At 25.0% G+C, this 27987-nt stretch overlaps 1 protein-coding gene across 1 annotated transcript; it reads left to right on the top strand.

Annotated features, from left to right (window-relative positions):
- Positions 1 to 4: 4 nt before the first annotated feature.
- On the top strand, positions 5 to 27984 carry LOC127288240 (uncharacterized). The gene is made up of 15 exons (XM_051315595.1): positions 5 to 138; positions 1779 to 1896; positions 3460 to 3586; positions 9557 to 9740; positions 10400 to 10517; positions 10895 to 11220; positions 11449 to 11781; positions 15527 to 15760; positions 16154 to 16288; positions 17247 to 17370; positions 21937 to 21958; positions 22927 to 23105; positions 23720 to 23807; positions 24636 to 25075; positions 26541 to 27984. Exons 2-15 carry the CDS (start codon positions 1802 to 1804, stop codon positions 27793 to 27795), a joined length of 3660 nt encoding a protein of 1219 aa, XP_051171552.1. The 5' UTR covers positions 5 to 138; positions 1779 to 1801; the 3' UTR covers positions 27796 to 27984.
- Positions 27985 to 27987: the final 3 nt, after the last annotated feature.

Raw genomic sequence — 27987 nt, forward strand, 5'->3', positions numbered from 1 at the left:
GATCGTTGAGGCAGTCAGTATCCGTTAACGCATTCGACGAGTGCCACTCGAGACAATGGCTTCGTTGACTTTACTACGAGGGGACCAAAGAGAACCATAAACATTTCATCACGGACAATTTTAAATAGTATTCCTCAGGTACTATATATATATATATAAAACACTCTCGTTTTTGCGAGAAAAAAAAATTTTGTATATCGTCAAAGAAAAAAGAAACAAAAATATATCAAAAAGCTTTTCAAGACATTAAAATATGAATAAAAGAAATATTATCTCTTTTCTTATTCATGCGGGTTCAAGGTTTATTTCAGATTTTTTTTCAATACGTAAAATGTCGTCTCAATATAGAACGACATAAAATCAAATCGTTACTCATTTTTAAAATTGCCTTCATTTTTATTATGATTCACTGCATTGTATAAATCTAAATTTATAAGTCTCGATAAAAACAATATAACGTTTCGTTAAATAATAATTATATATAGAATATTTTATCGATAACAAATATTAACATGAATACAATATAAAATAGAAAATGAAACTCGGAAATAAAATTTATAAAAATGAGAAAATCATATATTTTAAATTGAAAAATGAAATGATAATATTTAAAATACAGAGATAAAATATAAAAGGAAATAAGATAAAATATTAGATGTAAAATAAAAAATTATTATGGAATAAAATTGCAATTTTTTTTATTCAATTTTATTTTTTTTTTAAATAATATTTTAAAATAGATTCGAAAATATATTTGGTAAAAATTTCTGAAAATTAATTTATATTTAATTTTATTTAACATTAAATTAAATTTTATTTCTATTCAATTAAATTATTTATTAAAAAAAAAAAATAATAAATATTATAAGAAAATAGGCCAAATATAACAAATGGGAAAAATAAATATTTTTGACACAAAGGTTCAATCGTACTCACAATTAATTATAGTTTTTCTTCTAAAAAATATACAATTAAATGTTAACATATGCAACGACTTTATAATTAATAGATTCAATAAAATGTTACCGAGATAAAGTTTTAATTAATAAATCTGATAATAAAATTGATTTACTCGTTTCCTCATCTGTTTAATGAAATTATACAATATTGACAAAAATTTCATATATAACAAATAACTATATAGATTTTTTTTGACGATTTTGCACTCGTCATTTTATTTATAAAAATAAATTATTCTAATAATAATTAATAAATTATTGTTTACAAGAAATAAACACTAGTAATTTTTTTCACGAATAAATATTTATTTCCCAGAATATTGAAATTTGAGTTTCAAATTTAGTGGGCAATTTAGTAAAAGAGAAAAAAAATATAATTAGAATAAAAAAAAACAAAGAAAAGGAATAAAAAAATAGTCGCCATATTGGATCCGCCATTTTGAATTTTTATATTCAGATAACAAGTTAATTATTAAAAATTAATTTATAAGAATTTATTTATTCAAAAATTTATTTATTTATAAAAAATATTTATTTATTTGTTTAAGAAAATTATTAATTAATTACAATATTTATTTATTTGTTAAAAAAAACTATTAATTAATTACAATATTTATTTATTTATTAATAAAATTATTAATTAATTACAATATTTATTTATTTATTAAAAAAATGATTAATTAATTACAATATTTATTTATTTGTTAAAAAAATTTATTTATTTAGTAAAAAAAAAATGTAAATTATGATACAAAAAATTGGGTAAAAATATCGATGATTTTGTAAATACAGTGAAAAATTGTGTTTGTTTATTTACAGGGGGGTCTTATATTTGCATCAATATGTATCTCTTCAGGATATCGCACTTTCTCGTGTTCGTAATGCTACGGTTGTCGCGGGCGCTGACCGGTGATTATGTATGCCAACGAGTGGAAAAGTGAGTCGATAAATTTTTATTAAGAACTTTTATCTTTTTAGCATAGTCAGAAACCTCCGTAACCGTATACACTGGCTTTTAAAAAGCAATGTAACTACCTCATTTTTCCTAATGAAAAAAAAAAAAAAAAAAAAACCCCACTTCTATTGGTTTATTAAAAATTAAGAAATTAAAAAAATAAACAAATACTTTTATGATCATTTTTATGTATTTATTTTTGTATAATGTGGAAATTTTTTTTTTTTACATTTTTCAACAAAATTGAAAATAGCTTTCTTTTTCATGATTGTAATTATCGTTTCTTTCATTTCTTTCTTTTTTTTTCATCGTCTTTGAACGAAACGGTCTTTTGTGAAGTCGTTAAATTTAAGTGACCGCTGAGACGAGAATTAAGTCACATTCCAGTCATTGAAAATTTAATTCCATTGCCTTGTGAATATTTATTAATCCTCGACTATGTTATCTTTTTTTCTTTTTTTTTTATTATTTCTTTTTATATCATTCTTTTTCATTTCTATTTCATTTTTAAATACATTTTTTCTCATTACTTTTTATTTGCCATCTTCTAGAGGAGATTTTTTTCCATTTCAGTTATGTTTGAACTAATTTTTCATTAAGCGATATTGTCGAAATATATTTTTTTAAATGACTGTAGTGGATTATTACTGAAACTAAGACTATAAATTAATAATAATAAATTATACTATAAATTAATAAAAATAACTTACATTCTAAATTAATAATAATAATAATAACTTATACTGTAAATTAATAATAATGTATACCTATAATTAATTTTTATTTTTTCGATAATATCAATAAATAAATTTGTTTTCAAAATTAAATTTATGATTTTTCTATATAATTTTACAATTTCATTTTTTTCATTACTCTTTTAATATTGAAATTTGCAATTGTTTATGTGTTGATTTATGCTTTTTTCAATATTTACCATTCTACAAACATTATTTTCTCTTTTTTTCCCCAAAAGTCAACAAATATTTGCCGTCGATTGTTTAATGAGAATTAATATTTATTTTTAAAAAAAGAAAAACTAATTGCTAAAAATAAAAATTATATAATATGGATTTTTTTACTGACTGTTATTATTGCAAAGAAAGTAGTAATAGAGTTCTCAAAAAAAAAAAAAAAAAAAAAATCCTAATTGCATTCATTATAAAACGCTGCCATTGATATAAAGTTCCTCTATCTTCTTTTTTTCTTCCTTTTCATTGAATGTCATTATTCACTTCGCAATCCATCATTAAAATATCAAAGCGTTAACAGGATACAACAATGTGCTGCGTTGATCTTTTTTTTTTTTTTTTTTTTTTTTTTTTTAATGAACTCTTGAGATTAAAAACATTTTTATGTTAAATAAACTTTATGAGATTTTCCATAGAATTCAATTACACCACACAGAGGTATAGAAATATTGAAATGGGTATAGAACATATTAACCTTTTTTTCTGTTTGTTGAGATATGGATCATAAAGATCGTTTTATGAAATATGAAACTTTTTTTTTTTTTTTTTTAAAAGAGAGAGAATATTATATTTACAGTTATACAGAAACATCACAGGAACTTTATATGCAACCTGTTGAGGTACACACATTTACCTGGTGCTTTCAAATTCCACCAAGGTGCCCGAAGACCCGGCAGGAAATGCATCAACGATGGAGAACAAAGGTGAGCTTTTAAATAATTACAAAAAAAAAAAAAAAAAGTAAACATTTTTTTTTCAACAAAATTGAATCACAATAAAAGACCACTTTGTTATTCAAATCATTTAAACCTTTATAAATGATAAAAAAATTGTTTCAAAATCTTTCTTTCATTTTATACATTTTGAAAAATAAAAAAAAAAAAAAAAATAAGAAAAATTGATGAGATTAAAATTATAAATTTTTTTTTTTGTTACATTCCCTCGATTCGTTATAAGACTCATTTTGCATTACCCCCCCCCCTCCCCCTTCTACTTTTGTATAACATTTCCTCGTGTGATGTAGTTGCTCGAATCTGCTAATTACAGAGAAAGCGACAACCCATTGCTGAGAGCGTCTAATTAAATAAATGTAGAAGAAAAAAGGAAAGAAAAAAAAAATTGACTGCAAAACGCGTAAGCGATTGGTATCCTGTAGTACAAGGCCGCGTCTTTCAATCTTGCCGGGAAATAAGATAATTAAAAGAAAGGTGCAAAATGAAGACAGTGGAATTATGCAACTTTTCTCGATATTCTTTATATTATATATTATTCTTTTGAGAAAAACATTGCCCTTTCAATCCCTAATTTCAAAGGAAATTTTTTTTTCCATTTACTTAAATAAATAATTTTTTTTACAGTAGGTAATTAGTAATTAAATTAATAACAATAATAATCAGTAATAATAATAATAATAATAATAATAATAATAATAATAATAATAATAATAATAATAATAATAATAATAATAATAATAATAATAATAATAATAATAATAATAATAATAATAATAATAATAATAATAATAATAATAATAATAATAATAATAATAATAATAATAATAATAATAATAATAATAATAATAATAATAATAATAATAATAATAATATCAATAATAATAATAATAATAATAATAATAATAATAAAAATAATAATAATTAGTAACAATAATAATCAGTAATAACAATAACAGTAACAATGATAATCAATAATAAGGGGCCATCCATAAATTACGTTGCGCTTAAGGGGGAGGGGGGGGTCAAGAATTTGCAACATGCAACAGAAAAAATGGCGCTAATGTATGCAAAAAGTGCAACGAGGGGGAGGGGGGGTGTCGAAAATGGTGAAAAATAGTGCAACGTAATTTATGGATGGCCCCTAATAATAATAATTAGGAAAAATAATCAAACAATAATAACAGTAACAATGATAATCAGTAATAGCAATAATAATAATAATAATAATAATAATTAGGAATAATAATCAAAATAATAATAATAATAACAGTAACAATAATAATCAGTAATAATCGTAATAAAAATAATTAATTTAACAATTAAATTAATAATTTAATTATTTCAATTAATCATTAAATTTAATTAAAATTAATAATTTTCTAATGTAATACATTTTTTTTTTTAATCGAACTATTTTAAGGAAATATTTAAAATTAAAAAAATTTACTTTTTTTTTAACACTGTAAACATGCTGCTCAATGTATATAATAAATAGATATATTTTATGTGCATTAGATTTTCATATCACATTAAATATGAGTTTAAATAGCTTACGAGATGAGTTTTACGTAATTAGGTCAATTTAAATTACTGATGGCAGATGAGAGCAATTCATAACTTTGATAAAGTGTTGTTCAAATAATATGGTCCCACATAGTATTACATAAGTGAAGGTGGGCGGAGAGGGGGGGGGGATTTGTTTATTTTACGATCGATTGCAATTTAATCGAAAATTTACATTATAACATTATTTAATAATTCTACTGACACAATTATTATTCGATTCATTTATAAAGTCGATTTAAATTATAAAGCTTAACAATATTATATTGTGAATTTTCTCTAATAATTATTTACACATTAAATAGCATATATTAATAATAATGTATACAATATTAATAAAAAAAAAAGATTAATGACAGCTTAATAAAAATTTATTTCATTTTATTTAAAAAAAAAAAAAAAGGTGCTTATTATAATGCGAGGAAGAAAATAATAATTTGTTGTACATTCCTTGAAATAAAGTATATCGATACAAGAAGTTAACTTTGTTTTTTTGTTTATGTTTAATTTTTTTTTTGTGAAATAAAATTTACTAAGTTTTTTTTTGAGAGAGAGAAGAAAAGAAACATTTTTCGAGAAATGCGGTTCTCCACTTGGAAATTAAATTACAGTAATATTTTAATGGGAAAGTAATCTCTGAGAGCGAAATACAGAAAATTGTGAAGTTTTCTTCAAAAGTCAGACGCGCCACTTCAAATAGAGGACATTCTCATCCTCTCTCTTGTGAAAAGTTATAAAAAGTTTGTTAGAAGATGTTACTTTCAGCGTCTGCTCTAATATCTCAATAATGAGAAAAATCGTTAAGAACTTTGGTTATATGATAAAAGTTATCAGTTATATATATATTTGTGTTAAAAGAAAGAAAAACATTTAATCTAATTGTAAAAAAAAATATTACCAATATTTTCCAAAAAAAAAAAAATTAAATTAAATTTATTAGAAATTAAAAATTTTTATTCAAAATTATTTAAAAATATTTAATTATTTATTTATTCTTTAATGTTTTTATTTTATTTTAAACTTTTCTACTTTGTGTGAATATTTTATTAATTAATTAAAATTCTCTTTTTTCTGCTCTTTTCAAACTTAATTATTGAATAATTTGATGAACTGGATAACAGAGTTGCAAATCACTTTATATCGTTAGTCTTCTTGTCGAGACAATTAATTATATCTTCATCGTTTGAAGAAAGAGCGAGAAAATAAAATTCAAGGAATTCTGTCAAAAAATGAATCGCCATTTTTGAAAAATAAAATATTCATTTTTAATTATATTTAATTATTTATCTAATCTATAACACCTAAGAGTAAATTAATTAATTATTATTATTAATTAAATAATAATTTCTTAAATTAAACTTCCTCTTAAAAAGAAGAAGATAAATTCATTGCAAAAAAAAAGTAGAAAATAAAATATGATAAAAATTAATAAATATATTTTTATAAATATTAATAATTATATTTTTTTTAATATTAATAAATATTTGAAAGAAAATTTTTAATTAATTATTTTTATAATAAAATCCCCTTCTATTTATATAACAAAATTTTTAATTAAAATTATTATTATTTTTCAAATTTGTCAAATATACTTGTTTAATTTAATTTCAATTAGAAAATAAATTTGTGAAATATTTCTTAGAATTCTAGTTTCCTTCTCAATTATCGCAAAATACCATGCATTCCTCAGTGTCGTTGGGGAGAAATGTATAAAGTCGAAAAGGATCTTTTTCCTTGCGCATAGTATTAGGTGCAACAAAACGATTTGCTTTTTGTGTGTGTGTATATATATATAGATAAACTCGTAGTAGAAATAAGACATGGAAACTACAGTTTTTTTTCAAACGAGCTAGTGAATGTCTTTCTTTGAAACGTGACGAAACTTTAAACGTATCTTCTTTCCTGGAAATAAAAGTTTGTCTTCTTGTTTCGACAATTTTTTTTTCTTTTTTTCTTTTATTGTTCTTACTTTCGTTAAAAATCTCTGATTCACATTTACAATACCGATTTTAAGAAATATTTATTTTTTTTTATTTTATTTACTAATTTTTCTTTTATTTTCTTTTATTTTTGTTAAAATTTTTTTTTCCTGTCAATGAAGAAACGTTCTGGTTTTTGCTTCTTTTATATAGAAATTCAAGCGAAGAAAAAGAAAAAGTCTTCCTCATTCTTGATTTTGTTCAGTATCTATTCATCGTAAATGTTTCATCACATGCGGTACTTTGAGAAGCATTTCAAGTGGTTTCTTAAATAATAAAGCAATTGATGCATATATACATATATGTACAGTTCGGATCTAGTCTCTGGGAGAAATTTTATTACGATAAACTCGAACCATCACGAGTAAAATTACACGTTTTAATTTTGTATGCAAGTATATATATATATATATATATATATATATATATATATTCATAAATAATGGCATGTATTTTCACATATTGTGTATATATGACATAAACGACACGTAGAAAAGTGAATGAGCACGCAAATTAGTACACAGTATACGTAATACTCCAATTCATCATTATATGCACTCATTGCATATCTCATGAGAAAAATGAATTGTTTTCATGTTTTTCTTTCGAAAATTGCGTGTAACTCTACAGGAAAATTATATTGCATTAGTAAATGTCTCAATTTTCATATTAAAGATCCTGTCATTTAGATAAAAAAAAAAATTTTGTAGGAAAATTAGAATTAGAAAAAATAATTGGAAAAATTTTTTCCGACTGAAACTAATTTTTACTACTGATACAAAATTAGAAGAATTTGAAAACGATTTGTCTGACTAAAATTGACTTTTACTACTGCGATTCAAAAATTATAAAAAATTATTATTACAAAAATTATGTCTGAGTAAAAACTAATTTTTCCTACTGATAACAAGGAAGAAATTTTTTTCTTACTTTTTGTCTGACTAAAACCAACTTTAATCACTGATAATAAAGGATTTTGTCCTTTTTTGGCTGACTTAAACAAATTTACTACTTGTACAATAAAAAAAACTTCTTTTTCAAAATTGTCTGACAATAGTTGACCTTTACTACTTAAAAAAATTAAATTATTTTTCTTTCGCTAAAACTGTGATGAAAATTTTTCCACTCTGTCTGACTTAAATTTTTTTTTTCTACTGATTACAAAGCAGTAAAAATATTTATTGCTTGTCTGACTAAAATTGCCTTTTACTACTTATAGAAAATCTATGAAGTTATAATTTTTTGTCTAATAAAAAGAGCTTTTCATTACTTGCACAAAAATTACTGGAAATGATTGTCTGACTATTACTACTGATAACAAATTACTTTATTCATAGTTTTTTTTTCTGATTAAAACTGATTTTTACTACTAATAAGAAAATGCAAAAATTCATTACATTTTGACTGACTAAAACTGATTTTTACTACTGTGACAGTAAAATTACAATACTTAGTTCTGTCTGACAAAATCTACTTTGTACTACTGATATCAAACTATGAAAATTTTCTAATCTTTCTTTCTAACTTAATTTCATATTTACTACTGCAATACTAAAAATAGCAACTTTTTGGTACTACAAAAAAAAAAAATTCTGAAATATTTTTGAAAGTGACAAAAAAATTTATTTTTTATTGCTGACGTTGCAAAGGAAAATAATTCAGGAAAATGTTGTCTGACTGCAACTGTATTTTACTACTTTTTAGAAAAACAAGAATTCGTAATGAAATTTGAGTAGGAATGAAAATTGTCATTTTTTAGAAATTCATAATTGTATATGATACAAATATCATAAAAATTTCAAAGAATTAAAAATTATTTTTTCTCACTAAAAAGTAAAACAAAAAACTATTAGTTTTAACAAAATTAAAAGAATTTAAAACATCATGTCTGACTAAAACTCACATTTATTACTTCTAATATTTAAATTGCCCAAATTTTTAACTAACAAAATGTAAATTTTATAATTTGAATTTTTTTTTCACACTTTATAAGAAAATTTCTACTTTTTAATTATGTTTTGTCTGACTGTAACCGTCTTTTACTACTGCGACGAAATTTGCAAGCGAGAAAATTATGTCTGACTACAACTGTGTTTTACTACTGACACTAAAATTATAAGAATTCGAAAGGAATGATTGCAATTAAATTCAATGACATAAATTTACGATCCTTTGTCTGAGTATAAATGACTTTTACTACTTATAAAGAAAATTACAAGAATTTATAAAAAAAAATTTCTTTTATATTTCAAAAATAAATTTAAAAAAAAAATATATGAAAAACAAAAAATATATTTTTTATTATATTTTCATTGTTGACATTATTTTTCCACATAGAAAATAATATTCGAATATTATTTTTGAATTATTTTTTCTGTTTTTTTTTTTTCAATTTTAGATGGAGGTCAAACAAAGGATATTGAATGAATGCTGCGAAGGTTATACAATAGAAGAGGTTCACGTTAAAGTTGACACAGAAACAAAATGTGTACCATTTTGCGAAAAGTGTGTCGAAGGCGAGTGCACTTCACCTAACAATTGTCTATGCAAACCTGGTTATCATGGAAGCGACTGCTCTTATGGTAAGTAAAAATTCCTAAGAAAATTTCAAAAATAAAAATATTCCCTCTAACTTTTTCACCCTTTAAATTCAATTCTTTTCATTTTGACACAAAGCAACAAATTTTTTTCACTTTAAAAAAATTTTTTTTTAAAAAAGTAGTAAAATTTAACTAATTCAAAAGCAAAAATAAACTAATTTAAATTAGTTGAAATTTTCACTAATTCAAATTTAAAGAGAATATTATTATTTTCTCTATTGATTTCAGTTTAATAAATATTTAAAAAGATGATAAAAAAAAAAACGTTACAAAATTTATATATCTCGTTAAAAATTTTTTTTATCGCAGTACTTGTGTGTTATCTATTATTACATCATCGATTAAGAACACACGTTAAAAGTTGTGAAAACATTAAAAAAGAAATACTTTCGCAAAGATTTCCAAGATCATAATAAACCTGAGAAATAAAATAAAAAATGAAAGTCAGGGATTTTCTCATTTTTTTTTTTTTTTTTTTGATGACATTGCGATAATAATATAGTATTTTTAATATATGTATAATACAAGAAATTACAACGTAATATAATATTTATCTATATTATTGAGCAAAACCGATAATAATTATTGTATAACAAATATGAAAAATTGTAATGAAATATATAATTTTCATAATTTTTCAGAGTGCCAGCCAGGAACATGGGGAAAGTATTGTATGCAAGAATGTAATTGTACGCGGGAAAGTGCGTGTAATCCAGTAAATGGCAAATGCGAATGTCCGCCTGGATGGCAGGGAATTAGGTAATTTTTTTAAATTCCAATTGAAATTTAAAATTTATAAATAATAACAAATATTTTATGGTGACTTTTATCATTGCGCGTGTTTTTTCAATTAAATTTGATAACATTATTTTCATATAGTCACTTGGGAAATTATTTATTGCAACAATTTTTTTCTTTTTTTTTACATATTTTCGAAAGTTTTTTTATTTGCAACAAAATTATGAGTGTAATATTAAGTTTCTAATTTCAAAAATTAATTTTTTTTATTGTACCACTATTTTTTAATAGCTATATAAGGAGCTATTTTCTCTTTTTTTAATTTTTCATTTTAATTTTTGGAAAATTTTTGTTTTAACTGATACTATATTTTTTTCTATGTGTAAAAAAAAATGAAGATGTGAGGATAAATGCCCTCCTGGTCGATGGGGACTTTATTGTGGCTTCACATGCTCTTGCACAGATCAACTGTCCGGTTGTCATCATGAAACTGGCGAGTGCTTTGACCTTGAATCATACGATCCAGTGCCCACTGTTAAAGAGTGGACACTTAGTGAGTTAACACCTTCTTCCGGAGCAACAACCGACATTTCTTCCCCTCTTTATTCTGAACCGGAAAACAACACTGACTTTATTGATGTGACAAACGCTGATGATTTTGGTGACGCCAATCAAGATGATTTTCAAATTATCAGGATATCAAGTACCACTGAGGGGGCGGAAAGTAATTTCTCCTTTTTTTTTACTATATATATTACACAACTAATTTTTTTAAACAAAATTTACTTTTTATTTATTGAAACTTGTATTAAATTTTTGATAACAATTTGATACTTTAAAATTAACTACAGATTTTTAAATTATAAATTGTTTCTTTTTTATGAAAAAAAAAAGTTAAATTAATTCAACATTTGTAAGAAAAAATTTAATTTTTAATGACTTCTATACGCAGATGATTCAATGAAAACATTGACAAGTACAGAAAGTCAGACGTCATCATATTTTTCATCAATTGAAAATTACACGTACGATTCAACGCGACGACCTCAGGCAATATCGACCACTTATCAAACAACGCAGGTACCACTGCCAACTGAAATTTTCCCAAAGAAAAGTTCAATATTGACGACCAATACTGGACAAGTACACATTTTCGAGGAAACCCGCATGAACGTTGAATCTGACTTGAATGTTAAACATGGCATTGGCTCCACCGATCAATTCGAAATTGACCCACAAGTTGTCATGTCGCCCAAGACAGACTATGTCAAAAATGTTAGAAAAGGTAACAAAAAAAAAGAAAAAAAATTTAATTTAATCATTTTTTTAAACTTACAATTAAATTTAATTTATTTTATTTCATTCATCAATTTAAATTAATTTTAAATTCATTATTTGATAAATAATTATTCAGTATTTGTAGTTGTCATTTTGATGATGTAACTCAATTGTTACCGTTGGTTACAAATGGTAACACTCGTTTATCTTAACAATAGTAGCGCTTATCAACGTTTCAGTTAAATAGCGTTACTTTTAATTAATCCATTGGTTCTGAATAATAAGAAAAAAGTAAATTGAACCATCAATTTATGGTACCATTAGTTTGCTGGTACTAATAGTTAATGGTAACAATATTCAATGGTACTAATATAAAATGTCATCATTGACTGCATTAGTAATTAATGGTACCAATACTCAATGGTACCAGTAGTTAATAGTACTAATACTCAATGGTAGCAATAGGTACCGAAAGTACCATTAGTTGCAGGTACCAGTTGTTAATGGTACCAGTAGTTAGTGATACCAGTATTTAATTGTACCAATTAGTACAAATGGTACCATTATTTGTGGTACCAATAGTTTATGATACCCCCAGTTAATGGTACCAATAGTTAGTGGTACCAATTGTACCATTATTTGTATTACCAATAGTTTATGATACCACTAGTTAATGGTACCAATAGATGCTGGTAGTAATACATAATGGTACCAATTGGTAGCAATAGATGCTTGTACCAATACATAATGGTACCAATTGGTACCTTAGGTGCTGGTACCAATACATAATAGTACCAGTACTGGCTGGCGCCAAAACTTAATAGTACCAGTATTTAATGGTATCATTAGTTGTGGTACCAATAGTTTATGATACCACTAGTTGATGGTACCAGTATTGAAAGTATTAACAGATACCAATGGTACCATTAGTTGCAGGTACCAGTTGTTAATGGTACCAGTAGTTAGTGGTACCAGTATTTAATGGTATAAATTGGTACAAATGGTACCATTATTTGTGGTACCAATAGTTTATGATACCACTAGTTAATGGTACCAATAGTTAGTGTTACCAGTATTTAATGGTACCAATTGGTACCAATGGTACCATTATTTGTAGTACCAATAGTTTATGATACAACTAGTTAATAGTACCAATAGATGATGGTAGCAATACATAATGGTACCAATTGGTACCAATATATGCTTGTACTAATACATAATGTTACCAATTGGTACCAATAGGTGCTGGTATCCATACATAATGGTACCAGTAGTTGTTGGTATCAGTAGTTAATATTACTAAGATCCAATGGTACTAGTATTTAATGGTACCAATAGGTACCAATGGTACCATTATTTGTTGCACCAGTAGGTAATCATATAATTAATTAATAGTACCGGTATTTGCTTGTGCCAATACTTAATGGTACCAGTATTTAATGGTACCAAAAGGTACAAATAGCAACATTAGTTGATGGTACCAGTAGTTAATAGCACTAAAATTGAATGGTACCAATAGGTACCAATAATACCATTAGTTTTTAGTACCAGTAGTTAATGGTACCATTAGTTGCTGGTACCAGTAGTTCCTTGTTCCAATATTTAATGGTACCATTAGTTGTTGGTACCATTAGTTAATATTATTAAGACTCAATGATACCAGTATTTAATGGTACCATTATTTGTGGTACAAGTAATTTATCGAATAAATTGTTAATGGTACCATTAGTCGCTGATACCAGTAGTTAATGGTACCATTAGTGATGGTACCAATTATATTAATTTACTGATAGGTGTTACCATAAATTAATGGTACCATCAGTTGAATAAACTATTGTTTTACCCATTTCCTAAACTATACGATACACTTATCAAATTTATAATGATTTTCTCTAATTCAATATTTAATAATTAATTTCAATTTCCCTTGTTGGCTGATAATAATCTAATCTCATTAAAATGCATATATATGTCTGCTGATCAACTAATAATTATTATAGTGTTCAGTCGTATATATAGAGAGAATAATAAATGTATTTTGCAATTAAATAATAATTTTTGTTATTTATATATGCATAGAGAAAATTCACTTAACTCCATCATCCCTAAAACACTTTGTGTGGTCGTATATCATATTGTGTGAACTCGATAAATATAAGATCCCATCTTGCTTCACCCTGCTCTACATATTTCTCACATACAATCAAGTACACGCTACATTCTACTGTCGTGCATTTCACAATATATATATATATATATATATATATATATATATATAGTTACAGTTTCCTTTTAGTTTAAATCGTACAACAACGTATATAACAAAGTTACATTTTATATTCCCATGCCCTTTCAAAGTTCTTTTGGCTGACAATAATTCACAAATACTGAAAGCAAACACTAATTCTCGTGTCATTCTTACAATTTTTTTCCCCTCTTTTTTATTTTTATCATAGTCATTGTTTCATTTTTTTTTATTGTTTGTTTCATTGTTATAGTCAAATTCAATCATTTTATTTTTATTTAAAAGCGTTAATTAAAATTATAAGTACAGAATTCAATTTATTAGTCGTAGGATTTTTTTAAAATTCTAATTGGAAATTGTTAACTTTTGAATTTTAATATAAAATCAAGAGGCTATTCATTAGATAGCATTTAAAAAAAAAAAAAAAAAAAATTTCCCCGTGACAAAAAAAACTACCTATATTGAAAATTTCAATTGAAGAGAATACAAATCGGATACGAAATTGATGGGATTTCCAGTTGTTTTTGAAGTGAAAGATAGTCCCTCTATTCAGGATAAAATTGCTCTCACTTCCTTTGGGCAAAAAAATAAAATGGTGCATTCAATGAAAAATACTTTGCAATAAAAAGCAGGAAGTGAATGCTATTCAAAGAATTTCATTTTACAATCAATTTGAAAAAATTGTTCCTCGATAATTTAGTTATACGTGTGTATTAATTAAACTATATAATTATATATTATAATTAAAATACTAATTTAATTAAATTGACCTTATTATCCCAAATAGGCTAATCTTCTTTTTTTTGTCTATTTTAATTATATATAAGAAAGAAATATATTTTGAATTTCATTCCATTAATGGATAATTTGAAATTAATTAATTGAACGAGCAGTTCAATTGAGGAGCAAATTTTCAAAACTTGATAAATCCATTTTTCAAAAAAATGGAGACAACCATATATTTAATATTTTAAGGACCTCACAAATCGATCTGTCACTGTTAAATTTAAGGAAAAAAATTTATTAATTACAAATTTTGAATTTAAAAACTTATTGACATAACCAAGATGATTTACAATTTGTATGTTTTATATTAGAAAAAATTACCAAAACCTGTAAATCACTCAATTATGACAAAGTTCAATTAGAAACATAACGTATTGAATATAAAAACATTGTTATAGAAATAAATTATTATAAATTTTTTATTTTAAAATTAACTCTAGTGGTTATGTGTGGAAAGTCATTTGTTTAAATTTCTCGAAATAAAAAAATATGGATTTATCAGGTTTTGAAAACTTGCTCCTCAATTTATTAGTTATAATAAGTGAATTTATTAAGAGAAAATAAATTAAATTATTTATTTATAAATTTATTATAAAAAAAATTTACGTTTATAAATTCAATATAAATAAGTAAAAAAAACACAGTGCATTTCTCTTTTTTATATAAAAATAAAAAAAGGGGAAATTTTACCAAAGTATACATGAATATAACTTGTTTACAGAAAGTTCCTCGCCTGTGTCTCCATTGCCAATGGACATCGCGGCTCTTATCATAATTGGGTCTATAATTTCATTAGGCCTGACATCAATAGCGGCACTGATGATATTCCACATGAGAGCCAAATTGCTCGACGCAGTTCGTTTATCGATTTTCAATGACGAAAAAGTGAATTTCTCGGGAATTGAAAAGGGAAATGTTGAGAAAATTTCAACAATTCACACAACGACACTTCCACGTAAGCATTTATTATATTTCGTAAGTGAAAAAAAATAATATAAAAATATTATTTTAAGAATATTTAAATTTCACGATTATAAATTTTTAATTAATTACACGATTTCTTTAAATAAGGAAATTTTATTTAAATGCAAACTGGAATTATATTATTTATTTTTTTTTTGTTACATAAAACTGAAATCAATTTAAGAATTTAATTTTTTGCTTTATTGTTAATTAATTCATTGGTTTTTTTTTAATTTATATCTTAATTTGATTTTTAGAAAATAATGAAAAATGAATTTGAAATTTCAAAATAAAATTTCAATACTAAAAAATTGAAAGAAAAAGTCAAAGAAATTTAATAGGGAAATGAATTGGCGAGTAATATTTAATGTTTGTGTAATTTAAGGTACATTGAGTCGAAATGATTCGACATTTAATATGAATACTGAACCTAAAGCGATCTTGACCTTAGACGAAACGGGAAATGAATATGCAAACGGAACAGTCACTATTGGTATTCGTCTTTCGAGTAATCTCAGAGGCAAGTTTTTTTCTTTTTTTTCCAAAATGGAAAAATTAATTTTCAAATTTTTTTCTATAATTTTTCATAAAATATTGAGAACAAATTAATCAGTCAGCAAAAATATGTCGTATTTTTCAATAACAAAATTGTTTTAAAAAAAAAAAAAAAACAAGAAAATTTTGTTATCAACTTATTTTTAGTTTTTTTAAAAATTAAATTAAATTTTAATGAAAGATATTAATTTTATTTATTAATTTACAAGTCTGTTTTATGTTTTGCATAAATTTTAATATAAATTTTTTTTTTATTTACATTAATAAATAAAAATGTACACGTGGCAAAAATTTTACACTTAGTGTAAATATTGAATAAATAAATAAATTTTACCGTCAGGATATGAACACAAATTGTATAAATAAATAACGAGAGTTCCACTGTAATTTTAATTAAAAATTCAAAACTGAACGCGAGGAATTTTGAAATTAATGACAAGGTCTGTTTATTCTTGTTAATCTGGAAAATACAGAATTCAGTTAGAATTATTGTCGTTATTTTCAACGTTTAATATCATTTTCTCTTTTGATATTTTTTAATAGATAATGAAAATAATTTCAATTCATGTTTCAAAATGACAATTTTTTAATTTCATTTATTTATTATTTTTTTTATTTATTTTTATTTTCATTTTTTCTTCTAAATTTGAAAAATTAATTTTTTCATTCTCTTGATTTCCACTTTTTGTTATTATTAATTAATTTATTATTTATTTATTATTATTAAAATTTATTTATTTATTTAAATTTATATATCTTTATTAAAAATTGTATATATATATTTAGATTTTAGTTTTGGATTTAAAATTTCGATATTAACTATTTCATTGAGATTAAAAATAGAAATAAAGATAAAATTTGTTTTTTTATTAATAAAGTTATAAATGTCGGACTAATTTTTTTCTGCTTCTTCCTGTTGGCAGAACTTCTGGAGAGCCAATACGATAGACCAGCATCATTCTGTCATCGTGGCGCCAGTCAAACGGAAATGGAACATGTATACGATGAGATTCCACTTGCGTCGCCTTTTTGCATCAGCAAAGATACGTAACTTTATCAATTACACTGATACAGTCAGTATAGATAAAACAATTAAAATCCCCCTGTGAAATATTTAACTACGTTTAGACAACGTAAGACTATTCGCATCTCAATAAAAAAAAAATAAAATAATTTAAGATAATGCAAACGAGATTGAGAAATCTGTACAAAAAATTTATAATTATATTTATTATAATTATAATTTATAATTAATTATATATATATTTCCGAACATATTGGGTGTAATAAAAAAAAAAATACCGAAATATTTGGAAATTATTCCAATAAAACCAAAACAGTGACAGCGGTGGGATTTTTCTCTCAATGAGATAAATGTGATTCCAAATAAATAAATTTGATTATAATTATAATTTATAATTAATTATATATATATTTCCGATCATATTCGGTATATTAAAAAAAAATACCGAAATATTTGCCATAAGGAAATTATTGTTCCAATAAAACCAAAATAGTGACAGCGGTGGGATTTTTCTCTCAATGAGATAAATGTGATTCCAAATAAATAAATTTGATTATAATTATAATTTATAATTAATTATATATATATTTCCTGTCATATTTGGTATATTAAAAAAAAAATACCGAAATATTTGCCATAAGGAAATTATTGTTCCAATAAAACCAAAACAGTGACAGAGGTGGGATTTGATTTTTGACGAATAAAACCAAAAATAAATTTAAAATAACATTCTAAAATAAAAGAGGAAATGAAAATTGAAAGAAAAGTAAAAAGACTGAAAGAAAATCGTAAAAGAACTAAAATGGAAGAGTGAAACCAAAAAAATCATCAAAAGAAAGGAAAAGAAAGATCAAAGAAAGATGAAAGAAATAAAAGAGGATAAAAAGAACAATCTTGTAAGAAATAAAAATCATCACGGAAGGAAGAAAAATAAAATCTCCAAATACATATAAAAAGATCGTGGTTCAGGAAAAGTCGCGCAAAGGATGCTGAATACTCAACAAGGATTTATTTATATATATATATATGGAATAAATTTAACACGACGACGAAGACGACGACGCTCTAAGATGTTACGATAAAAGAAAAGAAGTAGAGCAAAGTGCATCGCGTGGCGCCTTATGCGCACGGATATCGATGGAAAAGTCACAACCTATTCGCGACCATAAAGTTTGCCACACGGACGTTCTCCACTTTACTCTTCGCGAGACTATATATATAGTATACAAAAACAACATTAAAACTATCGATCTTTGTTTCTCTGCTGAGACTCTAGTATAGATTACCCAATACGTCAATCGCAATCTGCCGATCGATCGTGAGAAAATTTTCGGTAGATTGCAAATAGTTGCTTCCAATGTGATGCCAGTTTAATGTTACATGTTACTTTTTTTTCGCATAAGAAAAAAAAATGCGAAAAGAATTTTTCAATCAATAAATCATTGCTACTCAATATTCAATATCAATACTCAAATTTGAATCAATATATTAAATTGTACTTATAATATACATGGAATTTAGTTCGTCGATAAAATTTGCATTTTTTTAAAATGAAAAATAGTTTCAAATCTATTTTATCAGCAATCGGTAAAACAGATGGTTTTTTTTTTACTCAGTTTCAAATCTATTGTATCAGCAATCGGTAAAACAGATGGTTTTTTTTGTCAATAAACGAGATTTTAATATTAAAATTATTTGTAAATTTTTATTGATTTAAATCTAAACAATAAAATTGATTAGCAATGATTAAATTGATATAAATCGATATAAAAATATAGAATAATCGAAATTTCAAAATTTCACAAGAGAAAATCACTAAAGAATAATAGATATTTGTAGTATAGATACTAATTGCATTTTATCATTATTTAAATTATCGTTATGTAGTAAATTAATTTGTGGCATTATTTTATAATCTCGTTATCAGTCAGTATATATAGTTAAATATTACCACATTTTTTTATTATTATTATTATTATTATTATTATTAGTAACATTTGATCTTTATCTCAAGCCAATGAAAGTATGTGCCCTTGTACCAAAGTTCTCGGTATTACTCCATTTATTGCTTACGAGAGTAATTAAAGTAAATAATTTATATTAGAATAACATTCCTTGTAATACGAATTTTCCATAAGAATTTTTGATTTTAATATAAGACATATGTTATTTTAATAAGACTTTTTATATTAATAAGACATTATATAATTATAGGTCATTATATATTAATAGAATATTATATATTAAGTCATATTATTTTTCAAAACATTAAAAAACATATATTTTAATAAGACTTTTATTATAAGACTTTATGATTGTATTTTTTTTTTTTTAATTTGAGACATTTTTTTCTAGTTGTCAATTTAATTCCATAGATTTATTATATTATACAAATTTACTATAATTTATAGTAAAAAATACTATAACGAAAATTCAAAAACGAACAATTTTTTTATTTTAAAAAATTGTACCAAAGAAAAATTTTTATCAGTAAAATTGGACTATACAAATAGTACTATAATATATTATACGAAACATCATAGTAGAAATTATTATAGTACAATTTTACTATAATTACACAAGAAAAATTTTACTACAATATAAATTTTTTACGGTACAATATTGTTCAGTGCTGAAAAAAATATAAAAAAATTTGCCATATACTAGAATTTTACTGAAATTATGAATGAACTGCACCATGTATAGTAGAAATTCAATTTATATATAGTAGAAAATTACTATAAAAATACATTACATTAAAATGTTACTACAAGACAAATTTACAACAGACAAAAAAGATTATAAAAATCTAATGTAGTAAAAAATTACTACAAAAAATTATTTTAACAAAAATTTATTTCCATAAAATTTAACTATAATAAATTAATTACAGTGAAACTTATAAATAAAAATTTACTACAATGATAATTGACTATAAAAAATTAATTGTTGTAAAAAAATATGAATAAAAATTTACAACAGTGAAAATTGACTAAAAAAATTAATTACAGTTAAAAAATTATTAATAAAAATTTAGTTCATTAAAAATTAACTATAAAAAATTATTTACAGTAAAAAAATTATTTTTAAAAATTTATTTCAGTAACAATTGATTAAAAAAAAATTATTTACAGCAATGAATTATAAACAAAAATAAACAGTCTAAAAATCACAAATTACAATTACAGTATTATAGTCAATTATTAAGTTATAAATTACGATAATTTGAACAATAAAAAAAAAAAAATATCCATAAATACTTGATTAAAATAAAATATATAATTGACGTTTAGGAAAAACCATCTTATATTGTATTATCTCTTTAATTTCGAAGAATAATAAATTGTAAAAGAATATACTTTTCTCACGAAATCATTTATCAAACAACAAGCTTCTCACAAATGACTTTTCGATTATCGCATCTCAAAATGTATTTTATATACCGCAATATCTTCTTTCGTAAGATCTTTATATATACTTAGTTTTAAATATGTTTATGATTTTATGTAATTTTCTCATATAATTTTAAATGCATTTAATTTACAAAACTTAAGGAAAAACGTATTTTATGATCAATCAAAACTAATCTTGTATACATGATCTTATAAAGTGTGCAAGTTCTGTTCATAAAATGAATAGTATGTAGAAAATATTTTTGCCCGTTGTGCAATTATATGCGCCACTATATATATATATAAATACATACACACGAGTATTTTTGTAATAATAGTGTTCTGATATTGCGATGAAAAAAAAAAAAAAATGTAGTCTGATCAGAAAAGAAAGTATAACTCTTATAAATTGAAAAGTCAACTTTCAATTATATATATTATATATATTAATAGAAGTTAATTAGGGATTTTAAAAATTACCTCTTTTTCATGCCACGCTTTTACTTCCGGACTGATACATAAATATACGAAATTAATTTTTAAAAAGAATAAATTACTTGTAAATTAGAAGTAGTCGGTTAAAAATATTTTTTCTTTTTTTTATATTTTGAAACTGATATAACGAGGACAGACGATGATTGCGTGTGTGTGGGAGTTAATAAGTCACTTTCATTTATAATAAATATATGTATGAGTAATTTAGAAAATATTATTTTACTATATTTATAATTTCATTATATTGTATATTCGTGAGTGCGAATGATTTGTTCTATTATATATTGCCATTTATTATATATATATACATTTGTTATATTTACGCCGTGCTTACAATATTTTTTTAAGCAAAAGTTGTAATTTTTCGTCAATAATAATGAGATTTTTTTTTTTGAAATAAAAAGTAAAAAATGTTTCAAGTTATTTTTACGTATTTTTTTTTCTATTCTCATAGTGAAAATTCTCATTCGAATTCGAAAGAAATGATAATTTACAAAAAAAAAAAGAATACAATGAAAAAAAAATTTATTTTATTCAAGTAATTAGTTACTTGACTATTACATATTTACTTAAATAATAATAAATATTGACTTGAACAAAATAAGTTTTATTCAGTGTATTAATTAGTAAAAAAAATTATTAACATAATTATTAAATTATTGTATAATTCCTGAAACTTACACGGAAAAAAATCTGAAACAGACCACTTGGAAAGATTCCCCGGGTAAGTGCCCCCTAGAGGTTCTATTAGAATTCCGTCTGAATTCCATTGGAGTTCCAAAGAATTTCCGATGGGATTCCGACGGAATTAGGACTCTAAAAATTTTGAAAAAATTAATCGAAATTCCGTCGGAAGTTCCGGCGGAATTCTGATAGAACCTCCAGGTGGCACTTTCCGGGGAATCTTTACAAGTGGGAGCGATAAATTTCACTGGAACAGCGAAAGTTCTCGCTATTCTAGAGAAACATATCGCTATTCTAGATAAAGATTTTTTTCCATGTATATTTCATATTTAGAACGAAAAATTGTGATGCAATATTATTCCATAATATTATCAAGATGAATTAATTTTCATTGAAAAATGAAATATGAATGACTAATAAAACAGTGAATCACAGTTTTTGTATATAGGATTAAAAAAATGTATATTACTTATCATAAAACAAGACCCAAGGTCGCCTTCGTCAACATCCGCATGGAGTATGAGATCATAGACTTTTATAATGATTCAAGATTATTTAAATACCCGAGAGCCTTTACCTAATTTAAACTACTCCGATTATTATTATCTTTAGAAACAAATATTTTATCAATTTTTTCTTACAAATAAGAAACATTTTTTTTTATCAACTTTAAATATAATTTTACAATTAATAGTATAAAATAATTATTAAAGAAAAAAATCTTTTATAAAATTATTTCATAAAATTATTTTATTTTATAAAATTTTAATTCCTGGTAATAATTTAAAAAAAAAAATATATATATATATATATTAATAAACATTTCGTAACTTTTGACCCTAGATATATGAAACTGGTCCATCAGTTCGGATAAATTATAAATGCACGATGATGTTGACACACAAAACGAATATATCTTGGAAATTGTGAGGAAATCTTGTAAATAACAAGTTGACCTCCAGTGGTCTTTTAACATTTAAATTATCTGCAAAACATTGCGCTTAGTAGTCAATGATAATTCTTCGTATCAGCATGAGGGATCGGATGCTGCATGTTTTATTGTTTTTGGCATTAACAGCCACGACATGTTTCGCTCAAGGTGTAAAAGGTGGATATCATTCTTCACCATCTGAAGCATTAGTTTCATTTCCTGCTAAAGAAAGTGGCACGTGTTACAAAAGAGTACCGTAAGTTTAAAAAAAAATCCTATTCATTAGAATTGAACATTAATTTACGTTCATTATTAGAGGAATTAACGATATTAATTGAGAAAAATTAATTATATTAATTAAATAAATTACGAAGGAATATAAATTAATAATATGTTAATAATTAAATTACTTTTATTAATGTAATAATTTAATTACTGTGATTTTAATATTTCATTTCACTATCTGTGATTACTGACAGAAATTTCTAAGGTCAAAGATAAAATTAAAAGCCAGATTAACACGAATTTGTACAATATTTCCATAAACTGGATAAAATTTCTTTGATCCTTTTTAACCAAAATGTTTTTTGTTTTTTTTTTATTAATTTTTTTTTCTTTTTATCAAAAGCGATAAATATTTATCACTTAGAAAGCTTAGAGGATAATAAAAATAATTTTTAGATATATTTATAGAGTGACTAAATAATATTTTTTTTTTATCATTTAGAGAATTAAATCTTAATTTTATTTGGCAAAAAATGTAAATATTATAAAGTGAAATGTGAAATATAAAATAAATAAAGTGAAAATAGTTTTTAAAATTTTCAACCTGATTTAACGTTAATTCCAAACTTGTATTTTATAATTCAGATACACTCAAGCTTTAGCAGCTAATATATCAAATGGCTACATTCAGACAGTACCTGGTACCCAGACTTCACAGCAGGGTTTCAAGTCAGTAAGTATCTTAATCACATAAGCTTTCAGAGACCGTGTTTGGCAAACCACAATTGGATTTTCCACCACCACTATATACATATATATATATATATATATTGTGGAACTTAAATGCAAATGTCATATAAATAAATTTTATTCTCACCTTCCTTATGCAGTTTAATTCAATTATAACGTATAGCAATAATTTCTATAATAATGTTTCTTTATTAAATTATTTTGAAAAGGATTAAAACACAAAAAAAATTTATCGGAATCAATTTGTTTTATTCCAAAACTGAATTTTTTTAAATCCTTTTTGGAATCCTGTTATTTTTGAATCAATTCGTTTCTGAATCTAAACGTCATGATTCTAAAATTATTTTAAAAGAATAATTAAAATTCAGCTCACAGTTAACTTGAAGGTAAAAAATTGATATCAAAATAGGTATAACAAATTGTTGAGATGTAACGTTTTCATCCGCTAAATGGGATCAATTTGATATCTTCAATGATGCTTCGAAAGAAACTGGATTTTATATCGAAAAGAATTTTTTTACTAATGCATAAAAATTTACAATTCTGATAGATACTGTTTGTCTCGAAAACAAATTTTCCGAATACCTTGTATAATATTTACAAATTTTCTAATTACACTAATTTTTATTTAAAAATAAATATATATAAATTTACTAAAAAAAAAAAAATTATGCATAATTTCTGATTCATTAGAACATAATAAATTTTTTTTTTTTATTTCGCATGTAATTATAATTTTTTCTATTAATAATTATTCAGAATTTATAATTAAAATAATAAATGAAAATTAATAAAAAAAAAAATTTTTCAGGGACGTATAAATATAATAACAATAATAGATTGTTGCGATGGTTTTACACGTAACAGTGAAACTGGAGAATGTGAAACACATTGTGATGAGGGTTGTTTTGGTGGTATTTGTACTGGACCAAATATTTGTACCTGTGACACTGGTTATATAGCGCAAGTTGGAATATGTACACCTGTATGTACAAGACCATGTCCATTTAATTCAATATGTCATGGACCAGATGAATGTAAATGCAACGATGGTTATATCAAGGAAAATGGTGAATGTAAAGCTGAATGTCCAAATGGTTGTAGAAATGGCGATTGTATTTCACCTAAAGTTTGTCAATGTAAACATGGTTTTACATTAAATAAAGAACTCAATGAATGTTTTCCCGTTTGTGAAGGTGGATGTCCACATGGCGATTGTGTTGGTCCTGCATTTTGCCGTTGCTATCCAGGGTAAATATTCTTATTAATATAAGCAGAAACCCTAATAACACAAGATATCTTGGGATATATTGATAATATCCCGCAGATATCCTAGGGATGTCCTATGGATATCAAAAGGATCTCTTAAGGATATCCAAAAAATCGGCGGTTTGGATATCTCTATAGACTTTCATAAATGTCCTCCAGATATCCCATAGATATCGTCAGGATATCCCACAGATATTTTCAGGATATTCTCAGTAATTATTAACTAATTTTTTTCTCATTCGTGATTCATTCCTTTATTCATATGCTTAATATTGTCAGAAAATAAATTGGTTTTAAACAATATAAATTCTTCCCCGCAAATAACGAATAACTATTAATATTAATTATACATTAAGTGCATGAGTTTATTTAAAAACTTTGAAAAAATGCGTTTCAAATCTTCATTTAAAATAAATTAGAAGCTCATAAGATTTTTGTTTTTATTATATTATTATTCATTATATTAGCTTAACAATTTTAACCTTTAAAAATATATGTTGAGATATTAAATATCCCGTGAATATCCTAAAAATATCCCACGGACATCCTGAGGATATCCCATGGATATCCTGCGATATAATATCCAATAGATATTTTGTGGATGTCTTAGGGATATCATGTGGATATCCTATGGATGTCCTGTTGATGTCCCACAGACCGGCGGTTTGGATATCCTAGGGATGTCCTATGGATATCCCAAGATATCCTGGGGACCATTCTAGGATATCGACCATTGATATTGATATCCTATGGATATCCCAAGATATCCTGGGGACCATTCTAGGATATCGACTATTGATATCCTATGGATATCCTAGGGATATCCTTTTGTTATGAGGGAAAAATACAAAAGGAAATTTTTTACTTCAATTTCGAAGTTTTTAGGGTTTTGTGGCTAAGGCCTAAAAGCCAAGGTAACAGTTACCATAGCAGCCGTTTCCATGACAATAGTTACCTAGAAACCACTCCAATCACAGAAAATTAAAAGGCATTAAAATAAGCTGCAACGCTTATTATTTTAATCAAATTTTGATTATTTTAATCTATTTTGGTAATAAAATAAGCAACATTGGATTAAAATAATAAGCGTTGCAGCTTATTTTAATACCTTATAATTTTCTGTGATGTCAACCGTTGCCATGGTAAACGTTACCTTATCAGGCCACGAAACCCTGTAATGGAGACGCTATGTTTCTATTTTTAAGTTGTGAATTATTACCCCAATTTACCAGTAGTAAACGAAATTAAGATAATTGTCCCAGTTTCTAGCCATATTAAGAGTGGTAAGACCCAAAACCTTAATTGTATTCCAACTTTTAAATCGTGGTGGCTAACTTTTGGGTTGTACCAATCTTAAGATGATCAGAAACTGTGAAATTCACCTTATACTGGTAAAATTAGATGAAATTCCACAACGTTTAATTCATCAGAAAATTTTAATTCACAGATACGAGAATGCTCCGGGGGATTTGGAGATTTGTGTTCCACAATGTCCAAAGGGTTGTTTCGGTGGAACATGTCTGGTGCCAGGATTATGTAAATGTGAGGAGGGTTATAATTTGGTATGGAATAACACGTGTGAGGCAATTTGTAAGGATGGTTGTGAAAATGGACGATGCATCACACCGGACAAATGTTCCTGTAATTCGGGATTTTATCTTGATGATGTCACGCAAAAATGCGTTAGTTCCATTAATGAACAATATGGTCAAAGAGTGACTGTACTTCAACAGGAAAGTGGAAATTATGGGAATTTGGGTCGTGCACAAAATAGAGAGAACGATCAACAAACAAATGTTCCATTTAGACAAATACCTGGTCGATATAATCAACAATCAGGTGTTCGTGGTCAACAATTGGGAAATTATCAAGAGTCTGGTCAACAATCAATGAATTTGGATCAGCAAACAGTGAGTTTTGGACAATATGGTAGCGAAAATCATGGTCAACATTTGGATAGTTATAATCAACAATCTGGTAGTCGTGGTCAACAATCAGTTAATTTGGATCAACAAACAGTGACTTTTGGACAACATAGTAGCGAAAATCATGGTCAACATTTGGGTAGTTTTAATCAACAGTCTGGTAGTCGTGGTCAACAATCCGGAACTTATGGCCAACAATCCGGAACTTATGGTCAACAATCCGGAAGCTATGACCAACAATCCGGAAGCTATGGTCAACAATCCGGAAGCTATGGCCAACAATCCGGAAGCTATGGTCAACAATCCGGAAGCTATGGCCAACAAACCGGAACTTATGGCCAACAATCCGGAAGCTATGGCCAACAATCCGGAAGCTATGGTCAACAATCCGGAACTTATGGTCAAGAATCTGTTAATTCTGGTCAAAATTTGGGAAGTTCTAATCAGCACGCAGGTCACTATAGGCGTGGTCATCAAGAGGCCGATGATTTTGAGGGTCAAGTTAGTCAACAGACAAATTTGGAGGTTGAAAATTTCCGTGTTGGTGGTTGTAATAAGCAATGTATTAATGGTGATTGTTTAGAAAATAAGTGCCTATGTCGTCGAGGTTATATGCTTGACTCAACAGATCCAACCGAGAGTAGATGTATTCCCATTTGTTATGGAGGATGTAGAAATGGAGTTTGCACAGCACCCAACGTTTGTTTATGTAATGCTGGCTATGAAAGAGATCGCAGCATTAAGGGCAGGTCCCATTGTATTTTAATTACGTATTAATTTAATATATTATATTTTGTACAATTATAATTATTTCTATATTAATAATATTATTAATCATAATTAATTCGTTATATTTATTCCTATTGTTATTTATTATTATTAAATTCCATTAAAATATTCTATAAATTATGCTAAATTATTATTGATTTTATATTCTTAATTGAAAATAAAAAAAAAATAATCAAAGTT

Source organism: Leptopilina boulardi, unplaced genomic scaffold, assembly GCF_019393585.1.
Source record: "Leptopilina boulardi isolate dan_hultmark-lab unplaced genomic scaffold, ZJU_Lbou_2.1 LbouV2_38, whole genome shotgun sequence".
In the NCBI taxonomy this organism is placed as follows: Eukaryota; Metazoa; Arthropoda; class Insecta; order Hymenoptera; family Figitidae; genus Leptopilina; species Leptopilina boulardi.